Raw genomic sequence first — 17,506 nt, forward strand, 5'->3', positions numbered from 1 at the left:
GAAAGGAAGGGCGGGGGGTGGGCAGCGACTCTGCCAGTCCCTCCCGACAGAGCCACGAGCAAGAGGAAATGGAAAAGACCCACCGATGGCAGAACCTCTGCTAAATGGAACCGGCATCCTTCCACGTGCCTTCTGACTCTTATTTAGCACACAGATGGCTTTACTTTTAGCCAGAGCATTACAAATAGCATTATTGCTATTAAGCTGCAGTTCAGACAGGGGGGCTCTACATCCCTCAGAAAAGAAGGAAGAGCCCAGCGTGGTGCAATCAACCCATCTCCACACCCGGCAGGAGATTCGGATGCGACTGTGCCAGGTTCCCGCTCCCAGCCCAGGCCACGGCCAACCTGGCCACAGCTCACGAGAGGCGTGCAGGCTGCAAACGTGTGGTCACTGTCATGGCCAGGACCACCAACAAGGTGTCCATGGACCCAGGAGGGTAAAGATAACTCGGGACAAGAGTGGCTCCCAGACTGGCGGGGACACAGTATCTTGCCCGCTCCCAGGAAGCCTACTGCCTCCTCCAAATCCCTGGTCAGTGAGCAGCAAAGACAATTAATTAAATGGAGCGGGCTCTGGTGGCTTGGAAGTGGTTTGTGTGTGCAGAGAAAATGCTCCCTGCTTCCCTGGGGATGGAACAGTCACCTCCGGCGTCTTGTGCTAAGTCGCTTCAGTCGTGTCCGACTCTTTGCCCCTTAGGACTGTAGCCCACCAGGCTCCTCTGTCCATGGGGTTCTCCAGGCAAGAACACTGGAGAGGGTTGCTGTGCCCTCCTTCAGGGGACCTTTCTGACCCAGGGAGGGATAGAACCAGAGTCTCTTACGTCTCCTGAACTGGCAGGCGGGTTTTATACCACTAGCACCGCCTGGGTGGCTAGAGGTAGGTGTCTTATGAGTCCCTTACAGATGGCTGTCTGGGTAGCGGGGAGAGGCTTGCCCCTACCCTGCCCTGCCACGTAGGCCTCTTGGCAGAGAGAGCACCACAGCTTTACTGAGGCCTCACTGACACACAAGAAACCACAGAAGTTTAAAATACAGGAAGTTTGCTACATACGAATGAGTTCTGCTCTGAGAACATGTTCGTACGTCCAATTTGTTTCTAAGTCCAACAAAGTTAGCCTAGGTACCGAACTAACACAACCAGCTATACAGCCCTGTACTGTAAAAGGTTTGTAATACTTTTCACACAAATAATTAAAAAAGAACACATTTTAATCTTGAAGTACAGTACCACGGAAGGTACGGTGGTAACAGTTCAACAGCTGGTACACGGGCTGGCATCGAGTGAACAGGCAAGAAGAGTCACTGACCAGGGGAGGGAGAGGAGGTAGGAGATGGTAGAGCTGAAGGATCGTCAGCAATGGGAGACGGAGGACCCGCTGCAACGTCACTCACACCTCATGCTGATGGAACGCACACACGCCATCTTTGAAAGTTCCAAACTTGGAGGTTCGCGTGCAGAGGACTTAGTATATACAGGTTCGCACGTAGGGCACTTACTCTATACGGTTTGATGAGCTCTGACACATGCAGGTCTGTGCGAAGGGCAATGCGGCTGCGACACGGGTGCTCCCTGACCTCGAGAATCTTCCCGAGGCCCTGGGGACCCCCTCCTCCCTCTCTGCTCCCCCTTCCCGGACAGCCACCAGCCTGCCTTCTGCCACTACAGACTAGCTTCCATTTTCTAAAATTCTATTCACAGGATCACCTTGTAGGTACTCATTTTTTTGGTCTGGCTTTTATCAGCATCGTTGAGACTTTATCCATACCACTGTGTGTATCAACAGGGCTTTCCTTTTCATTATTGAGCGGTATTCCATTCTGTGCTGATGACGCACCTTATCGGCTTAGATGGTGATGACATCTGGGCTGTTTCCAGCGTGCGTCACCCTGGTGTCTGCCTCTGCAGGCACCTGCACTTCCCTTTCTTGGAGGTACATGTCCAGGCGTGGAATGGCTGGATCACATGGTAGGTGTGGGCCAAACTGTTTTCCAAAGTGCCTCATTTCGCATCTACCCGCTGCAGTATGCGAGCGCTCCAGTCCTGCCACACCCTCAACCGATACCTGACGTGGTTGGTCTTTTTAATTGGAGACATTCGAAATGAGTGGGTTCTCATTACAGCTTAATTAGCCATTCCCTAATGACGAGTGAAGGCAAGTCCAAGCTAACCTTGTAAGAGTTCTTTTGTTGCTAAACACGCATTTAGTTCAAAACAGAGCACTGGCAGTTGGCTCTTTAATAGGCCAACTAAATTTAAAAATAAGGGGAGTGCTGGCAAAGGACTTACTTTTAGTCAAGTACTTGGGGCCACGAAGAGTTTATTTTACTAAAAATGTTAAAATGTCAACTTGTGTCATATTATTTACTCATTTTCGTAAGATAGCAAATTTCATACAATCCAAGGATTTTAATTAAAGGCATTTCAGAGAGAGGCTGGTCCAACACTATGATCTTAAAGAAGAGAGGCCCCAGGGTGATAAAGTAACCTGCACACATGGGCAAACCTATTAGCAGTGCCAGCTCAGGAGCAAAACCAGTCGAGTGTCAGGAAGGAGGCCCCCAGACCTGGTGACACTTCACACTGATACTGGATTTCAACATGAAAAAAGCTGTTCATCGACAGACCGAATATGGACTGATTTTCTGCACCATCTATAAAGAATAACATACTCTAGTTTTTTTTTTTTTCTTCTAAATTCTCATGAACATGGTTGCTGTTCAGTTCAGTTCAGTTCAGGCGCTCAGTCGTGTCTAACTCTTTGTGACCCCATGAATTGCAGCACACCAGGCCTCCCTGTCCATCACCAACTCCTGGAGTTCACTCAAACTCATGTCCATTGAGTCGGTGATGCCATCCAGCCGTCTCATCCTCTGTCGTCCCCTTCTCTTCCTACCCCCAATCCTTCCCAGCATCAGAGTCTTTTCCAATGAGTCAACTCTTTGAATGAGGTGGTCAAAGTATTGGTGTTTCAGCTTCAGTATCAGTCCTTCCAAAGAACACCCAGGGCTGATCTCCTTTAGAATGGACTGGTTGGATCTCCTTGCAGTCCAAGGGACTCTCAAGAGTCTTCTCCAACACCACAGTTCAAAAGCATCAATTCTTCGGCGCTCAGCTTTCTTTACAGTCCAACTCTTACATCCATACATGACCACTGGAAAAACCATAGCCTTGACTAGACGGACCTTTGGTGGCAAAGTAATGTCTCTGCTTTTGAATATGCTATCCAGGTTGGTCATAACTTTCCTTCCAAGGAGTAAGCGTCTTTTAATTTCATGGTTGCTGTAGTTATAAATAATAGGAATGATGAAAGCACTATGACCAGAAGAAATCTCTTAATTTGCTTTAATATTTCCCATGAAAAACCTTTTATGGGAAGGTGATGACTTCACAATATATACAAGAATTAAGTGATTATGATGTATACCTGAAACTAGTATGTGTCAGTTATATCTCAACAGAAAAGTGTTATAGCCACAAATAATTTATAAAAACACTTTTCTCATAATATTGAATAACAATTATGTGTGGGTCCTGAAGCCAGATTGTCTTGAGTTCCAATCCTGACTTAACATTTCCCAGGGTGTGACTTGGGCAACTTAACCTGGATCTATGTCTTGGAGCTCTCATCCATAAAATGAACATGGTAATAACAATGCCTCCCTCAGGGAGTTACTGAGAAAAGTCAACAAGATGATATATATTTCTTCAAAATAAGTCAATGTTAGCCACTATTATAGTTTTATTCTTACAAGAAAAATTCTGATGATAAGAATCAGTTTTTGAAAGCGTTCTATGGATATTTTTCAAAACACGCCCCAGTTCCAACCAGCTGTTCAAAATAGGTCACTTATTCTTGTAAATTTAACACTGCACCACATTTAAATCTTTTGACCTCCCCAAACTCCAACACTTTAGCCACCTGACATGAAGAGCTGACCCACTGGAAAAGACCCTGATGCTGGGAAAGACTGACGGCAATCCGGAAAGAACCAGTTTATTCCCTCGACACCCTGGACCTCTCGACACGCATCCAGGGTGGAGGGTCCACGCCGTCCAGCCGGCTGTGGGGCCAGTGAAGGGCCCAGGTGTGGAGTAGACCACCAGGGTCCATCCTGGGTTCACACAGTTGAAAAGGGAAAAATAACCGAGGTAGAAGGACAGGCTACACATAAATCCACAATTGAAACGCCCAAAGATCCTTTACCGTTTTAGAATTCATCTCTCTGGGCCTACAGGAAATTCGTTTTGGAGGACAAAGTCTCAGAGAGAGGTAATTTCTGATGCCAGTTGATGATGAACTGAGACGTATCATAATAATACAACATGATTCAGGCAAAGTCTATTTTTAAGGTTTCAAAGTGGTACCTGTGATGCCTAAAATAACCTCTGAATAAAGGAATGGAGTCTCTAGGATACCTGTGAAACTTTCTACCACAGATTTCCTAAGGGGGAAAAAAACTGCATTTCTGTACATGCTGCTAATTTACAATAAAAAAATAAACCTCTGCCCCACAGTGAGAGAGGAGCTGTAGTCTACCCAAGTTCTCAGCAGTCGGAATCTGCTTCTAAGAGAACCTTGTCTGCAGCCAGCGGATGGCCAGGCAGCCAGAGTGAGGCAATGCTGCCCTCTAGAGGCCATCTCTGAGTTATCGATGCAGAGAACGTCAACGCCGCCCAGAATGGGGTTGCAGGTATGTACAGACATGGATCGCAGGCCAGGTTCAGGAAGACAGGTGGGGTTTTTGGGAGAAAACCCAGTGCTAAGATGCGAGACAGCCTGGTCCTGGGTCCAGCATCCAGCTGGGTCGGACCCCCGTGTGCCGCCTACTCCAGCCCCTTCCCCACACCCTGCATACTGTGCTGGGTGAAGCCTAAAGAAGGGACGAAGGTTCTGCTGGGAAGAAGTTCCTGAAAAAGCCCCTTCTTCATTAGCGAAGCTCCTAGAAGCGCTCACTGGGGTGTGGAGCCCAGGCAAGGACTGAGTCTCTAACTGGGTCGGTGAAGAGGTCAGATGCAAGCCCTGAGACTTGGGGGCTGCTCCACCTGCAGCCTCGCCCAGGTGAAGGCTACAAGCCTGGGCCATCTGGAGGATCAGAGGAGGGTCCTTATCCCCTAGGCGACCTTGGGCAAGTCCTTGGCCTTCTCTGCCTTCAGTTTCCTCCTCTAAGAAATGGGAACGTTTCACCACGTATGCCTCCCCTAACAGGCAAAGCCAGTTTGGGAATCGAGAGAAAAGACCACAAAGGCGTGGCAGAGCTCAACCCCCACAAGCACCTCGGGAACAGAAGCCGCCACCACTGGTGCCCACATCCCTGCTTGTTTGTGACCATCATTCAGGTTCCAGTGGGAATGGGTGGGGTGCAGGGCCCGTGTGGGAACTGTAAGGGCCAGCAGCAGAAGTGGGCGGTTTCAATGCCAATTTACAGGCGGAATTGCAGAGGGTGCCTGCCACACACAGAAAACACGATTCTGTTTCTGGCAGAGGAAGCCTGAATCAAAGCGGAACTCTTCCAGCTACAAGCAGCATGTTCCTCAGTCTGAAATGAGCAATGGGGTCTTTTGGGGGCACATGCCTGTCACCTGACTGAGGAGGAAGGGTTTCAGGAGCACCTGGTTATTCTTGTAAGTGTTAGTTGCAGTCTGACTCTGCAACCCCATGCACTGTAGCCACCAGGCTCCTCTGTCCATGGGATTTTCCAGGCAAGAACACGGGAGGGGTTGGGTTGCCATTTCATTCCCCAGGGGATCTTATTAGTTCCCCGACCAGGGATCGAACCCACATCTCCTGCACTGGAAGGTGGGCAGTGGACCTCCGGGGAAGTCGCCTGCCTGTTCCGAGTCAAAGCAGACTCATAAATTAAAACCCATGAATGACATTTCTGTGACACATCTGGACTTACGCTTGCTGGGATCTTCTCAGAACCTATTTTCTTATCTGACATATCTGGCATATCTGGCAGACCCTGGTCTAGACTTTGATAAGCCTGTCCTCTGCACCAACCCACCCACTCGCAGGCTTCATGCGCGGGCAGAGGTCTACAGGGCAAATATCCTCCAGCCCCGCTGAGGTCATCCACTAACCGGCCCCCCACTGCCAGCCTCACCAGCCAGGGCTTTTAATACAGCCCCATGATTTCTGCTTCAGCACCAAGCCTGTCCTGGCTTTATGGCAACCTGCCCATTTTCAAGATAAATCGCTCTCAACACAACAAAGCAAGTTTTCAGGCTGGCTGGGTTTGGATGCGTAATCTCTCCAGATGTGCCAGATAGACATAGAAGTTCTGACTAGGTTAGTGGAGTCAGGTTAAAGATGCGGTGACCGCAGTGTCTGCTCCCCTATAAATGTGACACCAGGGATTAAAACCATCTGTCTGTGGGGCACGGGGTCCACCTGGATGACTGGTCTCCAGCTCCTACATCCCCTTCATCAACAAGCTGATTCGATTATGGGCCTGGGTTGGAAATGACTTCCTTATTCACATGCCAGGTGTGAATTACGAAAGAAAGGTTACAAACCCTTTCTTCCTGGCAAGGTCTCCTCGGAGATCGGTTTGGGAGGATAAGGACAGTCTTGACCGCGTGTTAACTGACACTCTCAACTGATTCTTTTTCACAGTCATTCAGCCCACATTGTTCTGTCTTGTGTACAAATTGAATGTCGAATGCTTGGTCAAATGCTCACTGATCCCACCGTATTGCTGTTGCTGTTTAGTTGCTAAGTTGTGTCCGACTCTTTGCAACCACATGGACTGCAGCCCACCAGGCTCCTCCCTCCACGGGATTCTCCAGGCAAGAGTACTGGAGTGGGTTGCCATTTCCTTCTCCAGGGGATCTTCCCGACCCTGGGATTGAACCTGGGTCTCCCGCTTTGCAGGCAGATGCTTTACCATCTGAGCCACTATGCCCTGAGAGAGAACCCAGCTTTAAACCACTCTCTAACAAAAATAATGTTTTAACATGAATTACACTAAACTGAAATGGCAACCCACTCCAGTACTCCTGCCTGGAGAATCCCAGGGACGGGGAGCCTGGTGGGCTGCCATCTATAGGGTCGCACAGAGTCGGACACGACTGAAGCGACTTAGCAGCAGCAGCAGCAGCACACTAAACTGAAAAAAGAATTTTCCTTTTAGATAATAACATCCATCTTTCCCAACTGGCCAAAACCCAAAGGTTTTCCACATATTTGTTTGGTGGAAAAAAAAAAATTCACTTATTTTGCAGCTTTGGCTGGAAACAAAAGTAGTGAGTGATGTAAACAAAGAAAGCCACACGTGCCAACGTGATGGAGCCAGGAGCAAAAGTTGTCTGGAGCCGCTTCCTCTGCCCCGGGCACTGCCCTGGACGCGGTGCTGGAGGTGAGCACCCGGCAAGGTTCTGACGGCTGACCTGAAGGGTCAGAGTGAGGCACCAACTCTGAGAAAGGGTGGCAGAGGCAGATCAAGCAGTTTCTGTTGCTCAAAGATGAGTAAGGGAGCTATCAGGGTTATACCCTGTAAATGATTAAATCATTTGTCAAGTAACAAGGCAGGGACGAGGAAAAACACGGACGTTTACTGGCAGCTAGCACCTGGAGTGTGTATGGCCCATAACCCTCAGAGATGCTGTTACTCCCAGTTCTGCAGAGAGAGCTGGGGTACCACGGAGCAGTCTGCCCCACGTCACTCGGCCAGCTAAGTCAGGGAATGTGCCACTCTTAACATACTTTCTTCATTATTTTAATAAAGATTATATTTTTACAGAAGGAAGTCAGAAATGATTAGAATTACTTTGGGAGATAGTCCTACCCAGGGGAAGACCACCTATTTAAAAAAAAAAAAGAAAGAAATATCAGATACCACAACCTATGTGAAGATTTAGTTGATAAACCAACAGGGAGCAACTAAATGTCCAAACTTAAATCAAAGGCTCAGTCCTGCAAGGTCTAATGATGCAGCGGATGGTTTTAGACCCCGAGTGTCCCCTTACTTGTGGCCGTTCACCTGTTTGTTTGTATCTGTATCAGATAAACAAACTAAAGAAATCAAACATTTAAGAGCATCCTTAGAGAGTTCATCTAAGGAACTGAATATTAACATAAAAATTACCAAGATTTGATGGTATAAGCTAAACTTTACTTCCTAAAATATTCTGTTTGATATTAACCTTTCCCATTGACAAATATGTCAAAGCATCCTGGACGTCTGAGATGTTAACAAGCTACAGGCCACACGTAAATTGCTGGCGGCAGTGTAAGATGGTACAGTCACGCTGGAAAAGTTTGACACTTTCTTTCAGAACAGTATGTGTTTAACCAAAGGACCCAGCGATCGTACTCTTGGGCAATTATCCCAGAGACATGAAAACTTAAGTTCATGCAAAAACCTGCACAGGAAGGTCCACAGCTTATCTTTTTGGAAAAATCAAAATATCCTCATTGTTCTTTAAAAGGTAAATTGTTCAGAAACTGAGATGTATCCATACCACGAGAGACCACTCAGTGACAAAGTACTGGGTCGTGAGACGACAGGGAAGGGTTCTGAGGGGAACTGTGCTGAGCAGAAAAAGCCAATCACAAAAAGGTACACGTGGTATGATTCCATCTATGTAACATTTTTTAAATCAAATTATAGAGATGGAGAAGGACAGATGAGTGGCTGCCAGGGGTGAGGGGTGGGGGTAGGGGTGGGCATGGTTGTAAGGAGGGGGCACAGAGGAGTCCACTGGTGATGGGTGATTCTGTATGTGGAAGAGTGCTGATGGTTACATGAATCTACACACGACAAAACTGCATGAAGCTAAACGTGTGCTCGCATGTACACATACACACACAGGGGCGTGCACACTTGGGGAAACTCGAGTAAGCTCTGAAAGTGTGGCAAAGTCACGTTCACGCTCTGACAAGGCACATGGTTATGTGAGACGTGACCCCTCGGGGATGATGGGAAAAGGTGCAGGGATCTCCTGTTTCCCTTTCTCCCAACTTTCTGTGATCCTAAATATTTTATCAAAACAGGAAGTTACAAAAAGAAACTATGGCTCAAGGTATCACACATATGTAAGAATAAACAATAAAGCAAATCGTTTTAGAGACTACAGAGAGATGACCAAAAATAGAGCCAAGAAGGTCAAAGTAAAAGTCTTGAAAAGTTGGGAACCAAATTTTAGAGACCTTTGCACGGGAAACACAAAGGATTCGGAGAAATCAGTGCTGGAGAGGCTGGGGTCATCCGGAGAAGGACCATGATCCCTCCCCTGTGGGGAGTCCTGCCGTGAACAGACATGGGGCTTTTCTGGAAAGGGCAGAGTTCAGAAAACTTAGTTCAGAAACTAAGATCATGGCATCTGGTCCCAGCACTTCATGGCAAATAGATGGAGAAACAATGGAAACAGTGGGTGACTTTATTTTTTGGGGGCTCCAAAATCACTGCAGATGGTAACTGCAGCTACGAAATTAAAATACAGTTGCTCCTTGGAAGAAAAGCTATGACCAACCTAGACAGCACATTGAAAAGCAGAGACATTACTTTGCCAACAAAGGTCTGTCTAGTTAAGGCTATGGTTTTTCCAGTAGTCATGTATGCATGTGAGAGGTGGACTATAAAGAAAGCTGAGTGCCAAAGAATTGATGCTTTTGAACTGTGGTGTTGGAGAAGACTCTTAAGAGTCCCTTGGACTGCAAGGAGATCTAACCAGTCCATTCTAAAGGAAATCAGTCCTGAATATTTGTTGGAAGGACTGATGCTGAAGCTGAAACTCCAATACTTCAGCCACCTGATACAAAGAACTGATTCATTTGAAAAGATCCTGGTGCTGGGAAAGAGTGAATCTGGGAAGAGAAGGGGACAATAGAGGATGAGATGGCTGGATGCCATCACCGACTCAATGGACATGAGTTTAAGTAAACTCTGGGAGTTGGCGATGGACAGGGAAGCCTGGTGGGCTGCGGTACATGGGGTCACAAAAAGTCGGACACAACTGAGCAACTGAACTGAACTGGAAAGGGCAGATGTCCTGAACAGGTCTGTACCGCCACTGCCTGCAATCGCAAGACCCATCAGAGGGCAACTGTGGTCCATGCGAGGGCCACAAGCTGCCTGTAGTTGGTTTAACCTTTCCATAATCAGTTTAACTGCCAGATGCCGGACTGCTTCTCCAGCTCCATGCGGAAAGTAGAGAAAAGGAATCTAGGCCCTGTGAGCGCTGCTGATGGAAGAGTCACAAGGGAGGTTTTACAAACGTGGTGAGGACGGTGGGAGAAGCAGCTGGGAAGCTCCACACTGTGAACACAGGAGCCTTGAGCTCCTGCCTCCTCGTGATCCTGCATCGAGCAGGGGCAGGGCCCCCACGGGGCTCTCCCTGCTCCCGGGGGACGCTGGGCACTGGCCCAGGGTAAAGAAAGAGGCCTGCCTGCTCAACTGTTAGGCGGAGAAATGAAGCCAGGCTGGCATGCCATGACCAAAACATCTCCAGGTGGTGGGGAGGCCTTTATTTCTGACTTCTGAATAAAATGAAAGGTTCCTCTTTCTCGCGCATTTCCCCAAACAAAAACTTGTCCCAGTTCAGAGTGTAAGCTTGCAGAAGCAGCAACAAAAGGCTTCTTGACTTAACCCAGCAAGAATCACAGCCCGATTCCAACGGGAATCATCTTTCCTGGGAAACCATGGCTCCTGGGAACCAAGTGAACAACAACAACAGAAAAAGAGCTCAAGGCCACCGACTGGGCTCAAGAAATAAACTCTGGCTGAGGACCCAAGGTCACCACCTGGTTGCCTCAAATAACCCACACATTTCAAAGGTAATTATTGGTTGACTTGGGACCTAATTTTGAGAATGAAGTTGAAGAGTATGAATGGATGACAATAATTATGCCTTTGCTATATTTGAAAATGGAACTATGGCCCTCTATCATTAAGTCTCGGGGATGATCAGCTAGAAATAGACATCGTTTCTTCCACGAAGTGACCGAGTATCTGCTAAGTCTGGGAGGCAGGCTACAGAGACAAGGGAGACGAGGTTCTGGTCTTCAAGTGACTCAACTTCTAGCAGGAGAAACAGGTATCTAAAATATGTGACATACACAAAAGAACGTTCTTCCCTTGTCGTTCATTTTTATATCCCCTCCCTGGATGTTACAGTTGGCTTGGGAGACACTTTGGAATGAATGGGTGAAAAGAGTAAATGGATGAAGGAATAAACAGTGGAAAATGCATTCAAAAGGAAAGGAGGGCAGGTAACAAAGTTCTCCAATGGGATAATTATAATCAGAACTGATGTGAATAAAATGCAACAAAAACTGAAGGGAAGAAAGAGATTAACAGGTAGAAGACAAAATCTCTCTTAAAATCAACAATCCTTTTAAATACGACTACTTCAAAATCTTTTTAAAAAAAAGAAAAAGGACAGATGAACAGTCTTCAAGTCTCATGAGAGATTAAATAATTTCATGAATACTTCCAGATTAAAAAAAAAAACAAAGGTCCCAGGACGCTCCCCAATCTGGGTTTAAGGGTGAGATTAGAGCTGACCACCTCTCTCAGCCACCTCTGCATTCAACATCAAGGTATAAAACACTTGCCATCCATGTGAAAATGCAGCTGACCTTTGAGCAATACAGGGGTAGGGACATAGTCAGAAATCCATGGAGGATCTACAGTCAGCACTCTGCATCCAGAGTCCCTCCACATCTGCAGTTCCGCATCTGTAGATCATGTAGCTGAAAAACATCCACGCATGTGCAGACTTGCGCAGTTCAAACCCATGTTGTTCACGGGTTGGCTGTGTTTCCTCTTTTCCTTCTTCCCGGGATAAAACACCTATGTTCTGTCCTCCGGGTATAAGAGAGTGGAGGCTGAGGTCTCCATGCTGAGCCTAAGTGCTCAGTCTGCAACAAGACTTACAACCACCAACCTTCGCTCAAAGAAATTCCTGACCCAACACTGAGCAGGTATCACCGTGTGCTGGCACCTTCTCCAAGTTGGCTGTTAATGAGACCACCTCTGAATTACTTGCTCCTCAGACAGCCGAAGATTGACCACAGATGGAGGGGGCTATGCTCCAGATCAAGTGAGGAATAAAAGCACAGCCAAATGTCTGGGTGTGAGGAAGGTGAACATCCACGTTAGGAGAACCTCTGACCGTTAACTTAAAAGCTTCCTGTATTTGCCTAAACAAAAATGGCAACTTGCTTTTTCTATCTTGCTCTGTGTGATTTTAAGTCATATGAACTACTTGAGAAAAAATCATTCTGATAACTTAAATCTCTAGCAAGTTTTCATTCATCTGATATGTTAAAATATTTAGTGCCTTGATGCAAACACACATTTAACTAGCATGATTTCCTCCTCCTGGCCTTTCTCTCACTTTTAATTTTGTTTTAAGCAGATAATGAAATTTGTTCTAAACGAAGTCATTTTTCAATAACAGTTTTCAATACACAAAGACTGAAGAAACCATTCCTTCCTTTGTAAAACCTACCAAGTACCCTGGTGGGTCAGAGGACATTCGTGCAGCAGAGAAAAGGAGACAGAGGAAGGTTCCGGGGCCGGTCAGGAAAAAAAATAATAAATCTACCGACAAAATGACGGGGGCTAAAAATGAAGTCTAAGCACATCGAGGGGAAGAATCACAGCACATTCCATGCCCGTGGGTGACCAGCTTCCCTAAAGGCCTCCCCACAAATGTCGCCCAAGCCTCCCCTGGCCCAGGTCACTTTGGGGGCACACATTTACAAGGAACCAAATCACATTAAACACGCCAGTTTCTCTGCTACTGTGATGGTCTTTCATATACAAAGGAAAGAATGAACACATGGAAACGTCTCGAATTGTTACGGGGAATCACATCACTTTTCAAACAGGTTTAAGTTCTCCTTAGTCTACAAACTTCATATATACTAGAAGTTCCTACAGTGTAAGTCAAGAGGACAAAATGTATTTTCACTTTTCAATAAATGTCCAGGCCTAGTGACACAACAGATTCTATAGTTGGCCAGCAGGAATGCTTTCACTGTAAAATTTTTCCTTAAAAATGCTGCTGATGTTACAAAATCCAGTGAACCCAAACTTAAGTCTCTGGAGAACGGCTTTTATAAAAGGCTTTCCTTCCGGTTTCCTTGAGTGCCTGCTCCGCGAGAACCGGAACAAAAAGTGGAAAAGCTGATCACAAGTCATAAATTGTGCTTTGTGAAAAGCACCTTTTTTTTGGTCCTAAATGTGAGTTAAATCTTCGTGAATCCTGCTAAGAATATCCTAATCCGAGGCCCAGGACACAGGCATCCCATCCCCGGCTCCCATGCACCCTGCAGACTCCAGGCCTCCTGCCCTCCCCTCAGCTCAGTCTGTGCGTGCAGCCCAGGGGCCCATCGAGGGCCACAGCGCCCCCTGCAGCCTGGGTGAGGAACAGCAGCCCCCACCCACCACGCCTCCCTCAGAAGGTCCAGTCGGCTCTGCTTTCTGTCTGTCACAGCTTAAAGAGCAAAGACACAACCTGCTTTTTCAAGCACAGCATCTTTCTCTCAGGGCGGAAAAAATGCACCAGAGAAAGAGCAGTGAGCATCCTATAATAATACTGATGGAAAAGAGAGAGTAACCTACAGCTACCCCAAAACAGGAGCAACAGGTGCATAGAGAGAACATTCTACAGTGCGGGGTGGTTGGGCGGGGGGACGGATAGCTAACTGCTGCGGAAGAGAAGAAAAGCAGTGCATCCCACTGCATGGACCAGACCATGAGGATGCTGCGGTGTTTCAGGCTGGTGCTCCAGACTCACAGAGAATCACTGATGGTACAAAAGCAAGGTGATCTAAGTCACGACATGTGTATTTCTGGTGGCAGGGCTGCAGAGGTGCTGGGAGCTGCCAGGGGCAGAGAGATGAGTTAGTGGTAGCAGCTTGACTCAGAAGAGTGAGGAACTGGTGAACGTGCACCCATAGTCAGAAACCACCGCGAATCAACGCCTACTTAATGTGTCTCCTTGAGAAAAACAGTGTGTTTGTAAATACTGTGATGGCTTTTTTAGGGGTGGCATTACTAAACCAGAAAAAGAAGCTGCTCCTGTCAGTTTTCTATGCTGACAAAGAGTCCAGGATCTAAAGGGCACCAGTCCCTTTCCAGAAAGGGCTGCTCAGGGTCCCAGTCATTTGCCACATACGCCCCTATACTATTCTCCTCTGGAGGAGGGCACGGCAACCCACTCCAGTATTCCTGCCTGGAGAATCCCATGGAGCCTGGCGGGCTATGGTCCAGAGGGTCGCAAAGAGTCAGACACGACTGAGCAAGTATTACATACTAGATCTCCGGGGCTCACAAAATTTCAGAGTTGAAAGTGAATATGGTTTTCCTGGAGTCAAACATTCAAGCTACAAATGGCCTGGTTGAGGACTGACTGCCCAAGATCCCAGACGTGCAGAGAAGTTCTTTTCTTTTAAACAAATTCACAAGTTCCTGAGTCTTTAAACAAGGCAAGCCAGGCCTACCCATTTGCAAGTGTCTTCCACAGTCTGGCTCCTTCCAGATCTTTCTTCCCAGCCTGTTACTACAGCCTTTCTGGACTCGACCTCAAATTACCTAAAAGGGCCCCCATTTCTAGTTTGTAAAGAGCTGTGAAATGGAGAATTTATCCCCTTAGAAATAAGATGCAGTAAAGGTGACATTTTAAGTTTGCAGTCCTACTGAAAACTTTAGCTTTTATTATAAATCCTTCTATCTCAAAGGTTACATAATATTATAGTTTCTTCAATTGTAACTTTCTATGATTTTCTTTTTTTTTTTCAATTTTATACTGGACTACAGTTTTCACTAAGAATAACACACATGCAAGATGTAATTAATACCAACCTACTTCCCACTTACCAAATTACACATTATCTTTTATCCGAAGACAAGTTTACCAGGAGAGCTTACCGATGACAGCACTGTTAATAAATTCAGCGTTATATAAAATGCACTCCCACGAGTACTGAGGGCAGCCACACAGTCTGATACAATCAGAGCGCAGCCGTGCCTTCACCCACATGACAGGCTCACAGGCAGAAAGGAAGCCCCGCAGCCCTGACCCCAAAGTGCAGGTCACCCGCTTCTGCTAAAATGAACGTGCCCTCCTCCTCCAAGGGTCTCCTCCAGCTCCTGTTTTCCCTGCTCTCCTCCTGACTGGCAGCTCCCCAGGCCACCCCTACCCTCACAGGTCTGCTCCTGGCCTCCCTGAGAGATGGCACGTGTGTGCCCGTGTGACAACAGCAAGCCCGCAAGGCCAGCTGGGTCCCCACCACCACCACCCATGGGCAACATGGCCTCGCTGGCCACCTCTGGTCCCCTTCCTGACATCACAACCACCCTCGTTCCGCCCAAGGAGCCCCAAGGCCCTTCCAGGCGGGGCTTTGCCATCTTTGTCCCGCAAGCTTACCTCTTTCACATGCGTGTGAAAAGACACCGACATGTCCAGGAGGATCTTCCGCTGCTCCACGCGCCGCACAAAATCCTGTATCCGGTCCTCGAGCTGATGGGCAGCCTGATAGATCTCTTCCGGGTCACATTCTCCCGTCTGGGCCAGCTGCTCGGCTGCCTCAAGTAACTTATCTGCATTGGTGTACGTGTTCTGCGCGAGAGAACGGTCAGAGACACAGGAGGTGAATACCAGACAAGCTGGCCCGGCTGGGAGCCATGATACACGGGAACAGAGTCGGCGAGTGCTGTTCCTTTCTGCACATCAACAGGATGGGAAGAGATGATTCTAGGAGTTCAGAACACCTCCATCAGCAGCCTTTGCCACTCTTAATTGAGTTAAACTCTGAACCTCACGGCAAAGCCCTTCCGTCTGGGGCTATGATGGGGTTATCTGTAGGCAGCCACTGGCTGTCCTGTGACTCACAAAAGGGCTTCTGCCTTTTTGCTACAGCACGAAGGGAGCTTGCAGCCACAAATGCCTGCTTCACTTTTTCTGCTGGTTTTATGACGGGGTGCAGAGTTCCAGTTTTGTGTCTTTCGGTATTGATGTACTACTTTCGGATAATTCCCCAAGAGCAAGTGAAAAGGTTACGTTGCAAACACACACAAACTGCTGTCTCTTTTCACTTGTTTCTGCTTATCAGCAATTCTGTACTTATTATTATTTTTTCCCCTACTTAGGGGATATACTGTTTTAAGAAAAAAGAAATAATAACTGCAATGGCTATAAAGTAGCCAGAGTCTTAAAGAGCTGAGGGTTGAGTGCAAAAGAGTGTCTAAAATACTCTGAAAATTACTCTGTTTGAATTTTTGATAAATCAGGCTGCAAAGCAGCTCCTCAAATCAACAGGGCTGTTAGAGACCTGATACTGCTCAGGGAAACTGCCAGAGAGAGGGTGCTGATGGGGACAGGTAGCAGTGAGTCAGGCCGGAGGACCTCAGACAGGAACAAACAGAATCCGGGCCCCCAACGAGGCCCAGAGGAAGCGTGCAGTTCCCGAGACACCAACTGAGCCCATCAACCTCCTCCCCCAGCACGTCAGTCCCACAGCTGAGCAGGATCAGGTCTCATGGGTGATTGACGGGTGGGGGCCCGGGGTACGGGGAGACCAAGCCCAGTGGGCACAGGGTTCCCCGGCAGTGGGCAGCCTGCCGGATGGAGACTGGGGACCTCCAGTGTATTCACCTACTAAGCCAACAGACTAATAAGCGTACTGAGAGCTGGGTTCCTCATTTTGGACACCGGAGTTAGAAATAACGCAAAAGGAGAACACCTAAGTCAGCCCGGGGGCACTGGACTGGAATTGGGGGATCCACGTGCGGACACTGTTTTCCACAGGCTGATGTGTAAAGATGCACGTACACACTCACTCACGTCCCCCCACCCCCCCACCCCCATCCACCGAGAGGACCTGAGAACACTGATGGAGCAATGGTAGCAAACAGGTGGAACCCGGATCTCTATTTCTGAGCATCATTCTGCTCTGCGGGGAACCGGGGGTCTGTGGAGACATGGCTGATTCCAGTACAAGATGAGCCCCAAAGCGAGGAAAAGCCCAAGGACGATGTGGACAGGGCAGGGTGAGAAGCCAGTTTGAGGAGACGCACACTGGCCAAGTGAGGGGCAACTGAGCATCAGAGGGGACAGTGCAGGTGACCGAGGGTCATCCATCCAGTCACTAGGAAACCAGGAGTCCCCAGCGACACCAAGAAGCAAAAGTGGATGATGGACAGCATGTTACAGCATCTAAAGTACATCCTCACAGAGTACTCAGCAACTACAAAGCGGGAAGGACACGCTTTACAACAGAGCCATCTGGCAGACACCACCTTAAGCCAGGGATCGGAGTGGACACCAGGCGTAACAGGACAGATTAAACTGTGCGCCGCTTGATGGGAGAGTGTGAGGAGGGCCTGCAGGGCTTCCGGGATACGCCTGCTGAAGATGTATAACCAGAAGGCAACCTCGAGGAGACGTCAGACAAACCCAACGTGAGGGGCCTTCCCCAAAACACTGGGACACAGAAGTTCAAGAAGGACGGAGGAGTGGCTCCAGGCTGAAGGACACCAAATGTGACGGG

General features: G+C 47.9%; 1 protein-coding gene across 7 annotated transcripts in view; it reads right to left on the bottom strand.

Moving 5' to 3' along the window:
• The window catches only part of TRIO (trio Rho guanine nucleotide exchange factor), a 363,545-nt gene that overhangs the window by 152,383 nt on the left and 193,656 nt on the right, over nucleotides 1–17,506 (bottom strand). For all 7 annotated transcript variants that reach the window (XM_059878913.1, XM_059878914.1, XM_024981340.2 and 4 more), the window contains one exon: nucleotides 15,385–15,576. In XM_059878913.1, coding sequence (XP_059734896.1) covers nucleotides 15,385–15,576 — 192 coding nt within the window. The remainder of the gene's footprint in view (nucleotides 1–15,384; nucleotides 15,577–17,506) is intronic.

Source organism: Bos taurus, chromosome 20 (assembly GCF_002263795.3).
Source record: "Bos taurus isolate L1 Dominette 01449 registration number 42190680 breed Hereford chromosome 20, ARS-UCD2.0, whole genome shotgun sequence".
NCBI classification, from domain to species: domain Eukaryota; kingdom Metazoa; phylum Chordata; class Mammalia; order Artiodactyla; family Bovidae; genus Bos; species Bos taurus.